This window comes from Mustelus asterias, chromosome 15, assembly GCF_964213995.1.
Source record: "Mustelus asterias chromosome 15, sMusAst1.hap1.1, whole genome shotgun sequence".
NCBI classification, from domain to species: domain Eukaryota; kingdom Metazoa; phylum Chordata; class Chondrichthyes; order Carcharhiniformes; family Triakidae; genus Mustelus; species Mustelus asterias.
In genome coordinates, this window is record NC_135815.1 from 86,319,270 (window position 1) to 86,331,790 (window position 12,521).

The 12,521-nt window shown below is 44.7% G+C and overlaps 1 protein-coding gene across 9 annotated transcripts in view; it reads left to right on the top strand.

The window, feature by feature from the left end:
• The window catches only part of akap12b (A kinase (PRKA) anchor protein 12b), an 85,189-nt gene that overhangs the window by 39,141 nt on the left and 33,527 nt on the right, over positions 1–12,521 (top strand). The window contains exon 1 of one of the 9 annotated variants that reach the window (XM_078230275.1): positions 10,331–10,495. The exons of 7 other annotated variants lie outside the window; for them this stretch is intronic. In XM_078230275.1, coding sequence (XP_078086401.1) covers positions 10,471–10,495 — 25 coding nt within the window. In that variant the 5' untranslated portion in view covers positions 10,331–10,470. Of the gene's footprint in view, positions 1–10,330; positions 10,496–11,073; positions 11,103–12,521 lie in introns of those variants that run through there. One more of the 9 variants, XM_078230278.1, reaches the window with a different exon arrangement.

Consider the following 12,521-nt stretch of genomic DNA (forward strand, 5'->3'; position numbering starts at 1 on the left):
AAACTGACACAAATTGGCAATGTTATGACTAGATTTGTTGGCTGGTGGAGGATGGGTGACAGGAGTGATCTTTTTACATCAGCAGAGGACAGCATGGTGGCACAGTGGTTAGCACTGCTGCTTCACAGCACCAGGGACCGAGGTTCAATTCCCAGCTTGGGTCACTGTCTGTGTGGAGTTCGCACGTTCTCCCCGTGTCTGTGTGGGTTTCCTCTGGGTGCTCCGGTTTCCTCCCACAGTCCAAAGATGTGCAGGTTGGGTGGCTTAGTCATGGTAAATGCACAGGGTTACAGGAATAGGGTGGGGGTTGGGGGGTGTGGGTAAGATCTTTAGTTGAGTTGGTTCAGGTTGGATGGGCCAAATGACCCCTCTGCATTGTACGGATTCTATATCTTTAATATCCGGGATTATATACTGATGGGGGAGTGTAGGGGGAGCTGTACTCTACATCTAACCCTCGCTTTATCTACCCTGGGAGAGTTTGCTGACAGGGGCATACCTGAAATGGGAAAGTATCCATCTCCATGTGCACAATTTATATTAAAAAACCTGAATATTAAGATTTAGATATCTTGTTTCCTTACTGATAATCCAAAATCTTCAAAAACCTGTGATCTATGTCCAAAATGCTGTTTTTGTTCACCCATTAGAATCGAGTTGCCAAGTATTTGGACTTGCTTGTGTTTTTTGGACAAGTGAAGGACCCTTTTTGTGTGCGCCTGTGTAGATTGTAGTCTCATTGTCACCGAACTGACTGGTTCGCGCTTAGACTGAATCAGAATATGGCTCTGTGTGGATTCCGATCCCATGTAATGAACTTGCCTTAATCTTTATGAAAGTGGTATTTCTATTGCTCTGAAACCGGTGGCTGGTGGTGGTGATAGTCTCCAGTTGTTTTGATGTCATGCAGCAGGCTGTAGCCAGTAAGGGGAAACACCTAGGCTTGCTGTGGGCCAGGAGGCCATTCGATGCATGCTGGCAGCTTTACTCCATAACCACAGCACCACAGGCTCAGTCACTCATCAATAAAGGTAATGAGTGCGTTTTGGGCGATTAGTGAAATGTGATTGTACCTGGCAATAAATTTCTTCTTTTCAGAACAGTGGCAGACATTTTATAATGGATGTTAGATGTGCTCATTTGTGTCTCTTTTTTTGTGCCCACCTTGGTTCTCTGGTATCCCTCCGTCTGAGTCAGAAAGTAGGATGTTTTAGTCCAGAGACTTGAGCACAAAATCTAGGCTGACATTCCAGTGCACTGAGGTAGTGCAGATCAGACAGGAAGCTAAGGTACCGTTTGCCCACTTACTGATACGAAGGATCACATGGCACTATTCAAAGACCCAGTAATTGTCCTGGTGCCCCGGCCAATTGATAACTGAAGTTATGGCACTGATGTTGCAATATTAATCGTTCAGCCAATACCACAAGAAGGTTAAACTGTCCATTATCTCATTGCGGTTTGTGGGGAGCATGCTGTGTTCAAATGTTGCTGTCCCACAGCGCCAGGGACCTGGGTTGGATTCCCGGCTTGGGTCACTGGCTGCGTGGAGTCTGCGCATTCTCCCCGTGTCTGTGTACGTTTTCTCCGATTTGCTCCCACAGTCCAAAGATGTGCAGGTTAGGTACATTGGCCATGGTAAATTCTCCCTCCGTGTACCTGAGTGTGGCGACTAGGGAGTTTTCACAGTAACTTCATTGCAGTCTGTGAATGTAAGCCTACTGGTGACTAATAAATTAAATTGATGCTGCATTTCCTACATTACAATGGTGACTATGGGCAGGATCCTCCGGTCTTGTCCGTGGCAGGGCCTGTTGCGAACTACTATGGAACAATTGACTTCCAGCCAATGGCACCGAAAAATCCCAGCCGCGAACAAAGGTGCAAGATTTTGGCTGTGAAGTACTTTGGGACGTGCTGAGGTCATGAGAGGCATTCTATAAATACAAAGTTGTGTTAGACTGACTCAAAAAATGAGTCAAAACTTGTGGCTGGCTTAATATATCACGTCTATTTAAGTGGTGTTGGATCATGCTGTGCTACTTTTGGGGCCTGTAGCAGAGATGTGACATGAGCATCTACATCAGTAAATGGTTAGCAGCCAGAGAGCCACTTTCCTCCACTGTGTCCTGTAGACTCCTTTGGCATGGAATAATGAAGATTTCAGTGGAAACTGGCAAGAGAAGATGGGGGAATGGCAAGAGGGTCTTGCGGTGCTTTGAGGATGGCACTCTTGCAATTATGCACAAAGTCCAACAAAGAGGAATCACTGGATCTAGTAATGGGAAATTAAACATGCTAGGAAACATAAACAAATGGGAGCATCTCGACCATAATCATAAAACAATGCTTAAAATAAAACATATATGCAAGCAAAGACCAAGATAATGGATGTGAAGGGGTTGGAATTGGGCAGGTGAGGAAGGCTAATTTTGAGGCAATGAGAATGGAATTGGGGAAGGGTAACTGGATTTTGACAGATTTTAGACCAGTGTAAATAAGGAATAATGAGTTATGGAGAAAGCTCTTGCTTGGAAAATAAAAGCAACTTTCTAACAGAGAAATGCCATGGATGACGAGACATGGGTAAGTTTGAAACTCCAAATGAAGGCATGCATAGGTGTAATGACTTTAATCAGGCAGTGGAGGTAGCCTGTTAGAAAATGAACTCCCCAAATTGATGGGCCAATCGGGGAGCCTCTTGCTTTGTACTTAACCAGGCGTGCCAGTTTCTCTGGCACTCCTAGTGCAGACTGCTAACGGAAAGCACTCTATGCTGCTGTTAGACTTGTAAATAAAGGGATTTTGGTGAAGGGACTTCTGCCTCTGGGGGCTTATTACAATAGGCATTGTTCTTTTTTAAACTGGAAAACAAAGGGCGTGTGAAATTAAATCTATGAGTGTAAAAAAGTTGTGCGATGCAGATAATTAATGAAAGAAAGATCGGGATAGGGTCATTAAAAGATCCACAAGACGGACTCCTGGCAACTGACTGCGAAAGAATTGAATGACTGCCCCTGTTTACTGGGGATACGGTATAGGGTGGATACACAACAACTCGGTGCAAGAGGTGGGGAGGTGATCAATTAGAGGCTAATCAAATTGAAGGGATGAAAGCCCTCATCTGGGTGGATTGTACCAGTGCGTAATTAAAAATAGTGATGAGATAGCAGACCTGGCTGTTGTGTGTGTGTGTGTATAAATGAATTCTGAACAAGGAGTAAAGCCAGAGATTTCACAGGCAACTAATGTGATTCCTGAGATTAGAACAAATTCGGGGAACTATGGACAGATGAATGAACGTCAGCGGCAGAAAAGATAATGGAATCTTTACTGAAAGATAGAATGGGAAAATATCAGAATCTGAAAATGTAAGTGTAGCCAGCCATGGATTTCTAAAGGGAAGGGTATCCTTTTTGACAGAGTAACAGGATGAACAAGGGTGATGCATTGGCTGTAATGCTTAAATTTTCAAAAGCGCTTTCAAAAAAGTACTGCATAGAAAGTTTATGACCAAGGTCAGTGCATGTGGGGTTAAGACGAACAGCAGAATGGATAACAAGCTGGTTACAAAAGAGTGAGGATGCGTTAAAGTTAAGGGTGCCTACTCGGGTTAGTCAAAGGTTGCAATTGGTATTCCACAAGGATTGACATTGGGACCACCTTGTTCAATGTTTGCATAAACAATCTGGGCCCCATCAGGAGTACAATTTAAAAATGTGTGGGCAATCTCAAATTGAGCGGGTGAGTAGGTAATACTATGGAAAACCTTGTCCAAATCCACAACAATAGAGGTAAACTTGCAGAATGGGTGTATAATTGGAAAATCTATGCAGGTGCATTTTGGAAAATAATCCTCTAAATGGGTCGAGGAGCAAACTGATCTCATGGCACAGATTTTTTTAAAATCACCTGGAGGTAGCAGCACAGGTTAGTAAGGTCATTTAAAAAAGCACTGGAATTATTTGTTGAGGGATTGACTTTGAAAGAGGGTCTGTGTGGAACCACATTTAGGAGCATTCTGCTCAATTCTGGTCTCCATGTTAGAAAAGGATATTGAGGCATTGGAGAAGGTACAAAAATCACAAGTATGATACCAGAACGAAGATGTTGGGGCTCTCTTTCTCTAGAAAAGAGTGTTGAGGGGTATTCCAATTAAGGTCATTAAAATGAGAAGAGTGTTTGAGGCGGATGTGGTGTAATCTCCATTTGTGAAGGAGAGAGCGCAAAATCTAAAGGCCTTAAATATAGCTACTAATAAATCCAGTAAAGAATTCAGGAGGAACTTCTTTACGCAGAGGGCAGTTAAAATGTTTCTACTGCAGGAGTAGTGGAGGTGAATTTGAGGGGAAACTCAACAAAACATGAGGGCGAAAAGAACAGGACACCTGTTCAGGAGTCCATTCGGCCTATGCTGATTGTGGAAACAGTGATTTATGCTTAGTCCCACACGGCCACTTTACATTCGTAAACTCTTCATCCTCCAGTACCTGCCCAACCTCCTAAAAATTATCGACGAAATTGGCTTCAATACCTTTTTTTTCCCCCTATTAGAAACTTCCAAAGGAAACGTTCAAAGACTATTTCCTCGGGTGGATGGAGCTATTACAAGGGGGCATAACTATAGGGTTCGTGGTGGGAGATACAGGACGGATATCAGAGGTAGGTTCTTTATGCAGAGAGTGGTTGGGGTGTGGAATGGACTGCCTGCAGTGATAGTGGAGTCAGACACTTTAGAAACATTTAAGCGGTTATTGGATAGGCACATGGAGCACACCAGGATGATAGGGAGTGGGATAGCTTGATCTTGGTTTCAGATGAAGGTCGGCACAACATCGTGGGCCGAAGGGCCTGTTCTGTGCTGTACTGTTCTATGTTCTATGTTCCAGATCCCAACAACTGAGTGGGTCCCTCTAGATCATAGAATCCCTACAGTGCAGAAGGAGACCATTTGGCCCATTGATTCTGTACCAACCACAATCCCCCACAGGCCCTCTTCATGTACCCTGCTAATCCCCCTGACATTAGGGTCATTTTAGCATAGCCAATCCACCTAACCAGCGCATCTTTGGACTGTGGGAGGAAACCAGAGCATCTAGAGGAAACCCACACAAACATGGAGAGAATGTCCAAACCCCACATAGACAGTGACCCAAGGCTGGAATTGAACCACAGTTCCTGGCGCTGTGAGACAGCAGTGCTAACCACTGTGCCACCGTGCTGCCCATAGATATTTTACCAATGATTTTATATCTATAACCTCTGGTGATTAACCCATTTCAGCAGAGGCAATAGGTTTTCTCTCTCTCTCCAGCATCAACCTTTCATCTCCAGCCTCTAGGTCACTCTAATCTTTTCCAACCCCTCCTCTCCCCATCTATGTTGACATCCCAGTAAACCACCGCTATCCTTTATAAGACTGATGCATTCCTAAGGTGTGGTGCTAACAATACTCCTGATGTGTGAAGTTCTAGCACAATCTCTTTGCTTTTATATTCTATTCCATTATCTATAACCCCAGATAAACATGTTTGTTTTTTTGAACCGCCTTATCAACTTGGCCTGCTGCCTTTTAAAGATTTGTGTACATTACCACCAGGCCTCCCAGCTCATTGACACTTTTTGAATGTCGATTCTTCAGGATCTAGTAGGGAACAAGGGCTAGATTGTGACATGCTGACGCCCCAATTAAAAATAAATTATTGTTCTCAAAGGACACTGAATATATAAATAAGAACTTCATATTCAAAGGTGAAGGCTTCGAAAGGAATAGTTACCACCTTACTAAATACTTTATGTGACACTTTCAAATTAAATCATACTCGATTTCTCTGTCTCAAATCAGCTGCTTACTGAATGGAAGTTGTGATGCAATTTAATCTCTGCACAGCACAGGAACAGGCCCTTCGGCCCACCATGTCTGTGCCCACACAGATGCCTCTCTCATCTAATATTTTCTTTGTGGTCAATATCCCTTTATTTCCTGCCTATTCATGTATCTATCCAGATGCCTCTTGAATATTATAGAATATGCTTTCACCACCTCTGGTAGTGCGTTCCAGGCATTTGCCACCCTCTGTGAAAAACGTGTCCCTTACATCTCTTTTAAACTTTCCCCTTCTTGCTTTCAATCTATGCCCCCATGTAATTGACCCTTTGACCTTGGGGGAGGAAAAAGACTCTGACTATTCACTCTATCCAAGCCTGATATAATCTTGTAAACCTCCATCAGGTCCACCTACCCCCCACTCCCCCCATCCTCTGACGCCTCAATGAAAACCATCAGTTTGTTCAACCTTTCTTCTTGGCCCATATCCTCCAAACCAGGCAACATCCTGGTAAATCACTTCTGCACCCTTTCCAATGCATCAACGTCCTCCCGTTAGTGTGGTGACCAGAATTGTATACAATACTTCAAATGCAGCCTAACCAAAGTCTGACACAGCTGCAACCATGATTTTCCAATTCCTACACTCAACACCCCAACAGATGAGGGCCAGCATGCCGTATGCCGCCTTGATCATCTCTGCTTTCTATGCCCAAACCACAATGTTTAAAATTTTAAAACTTTTTTTTTGTTGATTCTTGGAAGCAAAGTCATTGATCTCAAATAATGAGTGAAGAAGTTAGCTGGGAGCTCTTTCTTGCCGCCTTATTGTTCATGGTTCGTTCTTGGGTGTTTTCAGTCAAAGAATTATGATCTTTGCCCTGAACACTTTAATACTGTGTGACTCAGGATGAAATAGCCACAGTTTCTACATTCAGGAATGCCAATCGAATCCCATCTTGGATGATGACTGGTGTCTTAAATGTCCTGGATCTGCAAAATGTTTTTTGATTTATTATTGTCACATGTATTAGTACACAGTGAAATGTATTATTTCTTGCACACTATACAGACAAAGCATACCGTTCATAGAGAAGGAAAGGAGACGATGCAGAATGTAGTGTTAGTCATAGCTAGGGTGTAGAGGAAGTTCAACTCAATACGAGGTAGGTCCATTCAAAAGTCTGGCAGCTAGAAAGAAGCTGTTCTTGAGTCAGTTGGTACGTGTCCTCAGACTTTTGTATCTTTTAATATAAGCATGGAAATGCTTTATTTCCCCAATGAGGTTAACATCTTCGGGATATCTTTGCATCAGAATCATAGAATCATAGAAACCCTACAGTGCAGAAGGAGGCCATTTGGCCCATCGAATCTGCACCGACCACAATCCCACCCAGGCCCTACCCCCACATATTTTACCCACTAATTCCTCTAACCTACGCATCCCAAGACTCTAAGGGGCAATTTTTTTAACCTGGCCAATCAACCTAACCCGCACATCTTTGGACTGTGGGAGGAAACCAGAGCACCCGGAGGAAACCCACGCAGACATGAGGAGAATGTGCAAACTCCACACAGACAGTGACCCGAGCCGGGAATCGAACCCGGGACCCTGGAGCTGTGAAGCAGCAGTGCTAACCACTGTGCTACCGTGCCGCCCCACCCAAACGGTAGAAGTTTTGCATTTTCAAGTTATACAAATGTGTTAACTTATGACTGTGTAGCCATATATATGCATGTTAGAGCAAAGTCCATTAACAACTGTGATGCTGTGTATTTAAGAAATGTATTTTGTTTCTTGTGCAGGGTCTGTTTAACAGTTTTTTATTATCGGTACCATTTTGTCTGTATCCGGCAGCCCCACATTGTTACTGCAGCGATATAATTGCTCCTAATTACTAGAATGCTGCTTTTAATCTGGATGAATGCTGTTCTGTTATTTTGGATTCCCCTGGGGTTTTACAGAGTAGGACTTGATTGGGTTGATTGACAGGAAAATCAGGTGACTGGGTGGAGCTAGGCTTAGGAGAAATCAAGCAGCATCTGAGCTTGGAGTTAAGAGAGCAGTGACTCTCTTTTTCTCTCTCTCTGGTTGGAGACTGGAATCTGCCAGGAAATAAATCTTTGAGATTCTGCTGTTTGGGATTGGCTCTTTCTCTGCAGATGGTGGTATGAGAGTCAGAAGACAAGTGTCTGTCTGGATCTCTGTCCAGTAGTGTTTAAATCTAGCTTCCAAGTGAGCATATCTGTTTTTGGTACTAACTGGTTCTGAAGAAAGATTGTATGTTTATGGGGTGCTGCTTATCTGGAACTATAGAGATAGCTAGAGCTGTTAGGAATTATAACTTTAAGCATTTGATTAAAGCTTCCACGTGAGTCAATTGAATCATACCTGCAGTGGAATACCTTGTGCTCACCCTAATGCCAAAATCATAAAGTCAGGGTCTCGGCTAACTTCATGATATATCTTGGGGATTCTGTCCTGTCCCTAACAGCTGAGTGTGATAAAACTTGTGATTGAGTCTGTTTCTTTTCGTATTTCAGGGCCTCTCGTTTTGCAAGGTCTTAAGCTGTAGCTTATTAGTTTTACCGCTAAATCTGGCATGGGTAGTACCAAATAGCCTGTTTCTGGGCTGGTGTTCTATGTAACTGAGGGTTAGGGCAGTAAATCAAAGCTGGACTTGGCCACAGCATTGGGAGGATGGGATCTCTGTGGTTAATCAGTCTATGGGTGAATGAGTCTGTTAGGTGCCCTTGTTTTTGCCTCCATTAATATGTTCTGTGGGTTTCTGATCTTGGAAGTCAAGTCCAGATGCTTGTTTGTCTTTGCCTCGTTTTACACCCTTGGGTGCTCCAGCTTCCTTGGTGAAACGCAGATCATCTGAAGGCTCATTGCCAGGACCTGGGATGGGAAGAGGATTTTTGGTGCTTTCCGCTGCATGGAGGTTGACGTTGCAAGTTGAGGACACAGCAGAAGCACCTGTAGTAGGCTTGACTTGGGGATATGGGAACAGGAGCTCCATTCAGCTCCTTGAGCTGGCATTCAGTTTGATCATGGCAGATGCCTTAACGCCATTTGCAATCTGGGTCCAATGATTCCTCGTACCCGAAAACACAATTTTGATTGGTTTTGAAGTTTTTAATTGATTCTCGTGAGGTGGGGGGTGTAGATTTCTAGTACCTTGTGTGTGGAGGAGTGCTTTCTGGTATTGCCCTGAATGGTCTGACCCTAACTTTAGCGTTATGCCCCCTTGTTCTGGAATGTTCCACCAGAGGGAATAATTTCTCTTGTCAAATCTAAACACCATTAGATTACCCATCAGTCTTCTAAAGTCGAGGGATGAAAAAAAATCTGTGTGCAACCTGCCCTTGTAATCTAACCCTGTTTTAGTCTGGTATCATTGGTGAACCTACATGACGCACCTTCTGAAGCCAGTATCCTCTTCCTGAGGTGTGGCGCTGAGAGACTAAACACAGCTACTGGTCTCTGAGTTGATCTACCTTCAACCAGTTCCATTACTGTGGCTGCCTAGAGGCCTTGGCACGCTTAACCCAGCGAGCAGCTGTGGCAGTGTTGACCACGGTTCAATCTATGGTTGGGGCTGAGTTAAGTCTTTTTCTAGAAGTCTATTTGTGTCACAAGTAGGCTTACATTAACACTGCAATGAAGTTACTGTGGTGAAAATCCCCTAGCCGCCACACTCCAGCGCCTGTTCGGATACACTGAGGGAGAATTTAGCATGGCCAATGCGCTTAACCAGCACATCTCGGACTGGGGGAGGAAGCCCGTGCAGACTTCGCACAGACGGTGACCCAAGCCGGGGATTGAACCTGGGTTCCTGGTGCTGAGGCAGCAGTGCTAACCCACTCTGCCACCAAGCTGCCCAGTGGACACTGCCCGTGGCCTTTGCTCCCTTGGTGGGGCTGAGGAAAGGATAAGCCGTGGTCCCTGCTCTTTGGAGTAGGCGGGGTTGATGTGGCAGATAAGATGTGAGGAACCGGGATGCAGAAAGTGGTGGGGGGGGGGGTTTAACTTCAAGATGGAAATAAAATCACCATAAAAGCACGAGTGTTATTTTGAGACCATTTTGTCTGTAACTTGCTCATTTTGGATTTGTTTCTGAGCAGGATTGTAGGGATTTACTTTCCTGGACAGTGTCTGGTGGGAGAGGGGCTGAGGTTTTTTTTTCTTTAATGTTCATAGACTTTGCACAGCTGGTGGCTTGTGATTGGCTTCTTCCCCCTTGAGCAGAGCCCCCAAATAGGTCACATGACGAGCTGTCACTTTTTAATCTTACCCCGCCCTCTCTCGTCTGCCAAAGATACAGGAATGTGGTGCAAATCCACCCCCCTCTAACCCTGCGAGATTTCTCTGAGTAAAGCCTGCCCCAGTCGACAGCTGAGAGGAGTGTGGGGGAAGCAGATTTCATTGCACTGCGGGAAACTGTGTGGCAATGTGCATTCAGTTTGCCTTGCAGGAGAGGACAAGGGGAGCACTGATCGATTGGGTTTTTAATTAACTGGACTAGATAACGTTAAGCTGGAGTGCACAGCAGTCAGCCTCTTCTCCCTCTATCTAGCACAAGGCTGTGTGATACAAAGCGAAGATTTCTTTCACATTTGGAAGAGTAAAACACTGGAGAATGCCGGGTGTAATAGCAGCCACAGGTATGGTCACACACAAACCCCAGCTGTGTGCATTTTTAACTTGATTGATTTGAAAATTTCTTGCGCCTTTTGTCAGACTGTATTCTCTCCCCCCCTCGCATTGTTCTGGGAAAGGGTGTGGCTAGGTCAGCTTGCTTGGGTTACTGTTGAGACTGGTTGCTGCTTCTAATAAGTTACTGGTGGTCCCATCCCAGGGCGTGAATAAGGGAGAATGCTGGAGGTAAAATAATTCCACATTCTACACAGAATTGGGAGAAATCCAACTGCGGATTTTGGGAATGCAGTTTGTGGAAAAAGCTGGTCGGATTGTTGGGGGGTGGAATTTGGTGCGTGTTAAATCCTGGTCAGATTTAATGTGTTATATTATTGCCGCATTGCACCTGTCTGATTGTGATCCCTCCCGGATAGTTTCCCCAGCCTGCAGGAATGGATTGATGTCTTTGAACGCACTCTGCAAAGCTGAGAATAATCATAAAGGGCTGCAGAATTTTTAAAAATGACTATGTTGTTGGAATTGCAAACGTGTTGGTATTGGGGGGACGGAGGGGGGAATGGGAAAAGGCCATTTTACAGTCTGGGGGTCATTCAATCACATAACTAGGAAAAGGTGGGTGTGGACGGGGGCTGCAGATGAATAGGCATGTTGGTTTCCCTTGCTTTCTCCAGCCCTCACTCACTACTGCCTCCTTCCACCCCCCTCCCTTTTCTCTCAAGAATTTAAAATGAAACAGTGTACCACTTCTGGGGCAGAGTGATGATAGAAGGGTGGGTGGTTAGTGTGGGACACTGCGCTGCAACTCACCTCACACCTCTGTGATAACGAGCCGGGTTGAGGGATTTTCAGTTGAACATCCAGGCAGCGGGGGTGGACACTGAATGTGACCGGTTTGGGGGGTGTGGGGGTGATGGAGTTCTGACCACCGTTAAAAGGAATGGAGAGTTTGTGGAGCTGTTTTAGCTCTGAGCCCCCTGCGGCAATACAATGAGCTCAGGGTAGGTGCAGAGTGCCTTGGAGGGGGAAAAAAACGTGCAAGTGTCTTTCATTGCAACAAGAATGCAGCTTTGGGGCGGTGTGTGGAATCTGCAGCTGTCACACCGTGCCGGAGACTTCTGTGCGTAAAGAAAAGTCTCTTGTGCAGCTGTGCCTGGGCTTTGTTTAATATATATAATCGATACCTCCGTGCAAAATATCTCCTGTTATATCTAAAGACAAGAAAATCCTGTTACTGGCTGCTGAATCTTATTCCATTGAATTGTAATTCTGCACACCTTGAGCTGAAGATTGCAGTTGCGTTTTGTTCCAATATAAGCAGCAGCTGACTTTTTAAAAAAAGTATTGAGGTGACATGTAGGGACAGGAGTGGGCTATTCAGCCGCTCGAGTCTGGTGCAGGCAGCAAGGTTTGTACGTACAATAGAATTACACTTGCAGCACCCAGAGGCAGAGACAATATCATTGCTGAAGAAAGCAGAAGGAAGGCTTGTGTTTTGTTGATGTAACACTTTTCCTGATTACCGGATGTTTTACAGACACTGTCATCACTGTCATGTAGGAAAGATGCCCCCAATTTGTGCACAGCCAACCCTGGCGAGCAGCAATGTGACGATGGCAATATTTTTTGGGATTGAGATGTAAATATTGGAAGAGACGCAGGAGATAACTGCCTTGCTGTCTTCAAAAAAAAAGTGGTGCCCTAAGGCGTCCACCTAGTTTAATGTCTGCCTCCCGAAGTGTTTGGTTGTTTTGGCACCTGGTACTGTCGAATTCACTGATCCATTTTGGGACAGGTTAAAGATTAGCTGCAAATGCCACACAGGCCTGTTCGGTCTAATGTATCTACGGAGATTGGATGGGAGTGTTTTGTAAGGGAGCGAGGATGATTTGCTGATACAGCGAGTTATGAAAAGAGCAAATGAAAGGATTTGCAGTGGGACTTGAACCCATGACCTTTTTGACCTCTGCAATTATGCTACCCACTGAGCTCAAAGTTAAAGTTTATTTATTAGTGTCACAAGTAGACATATTA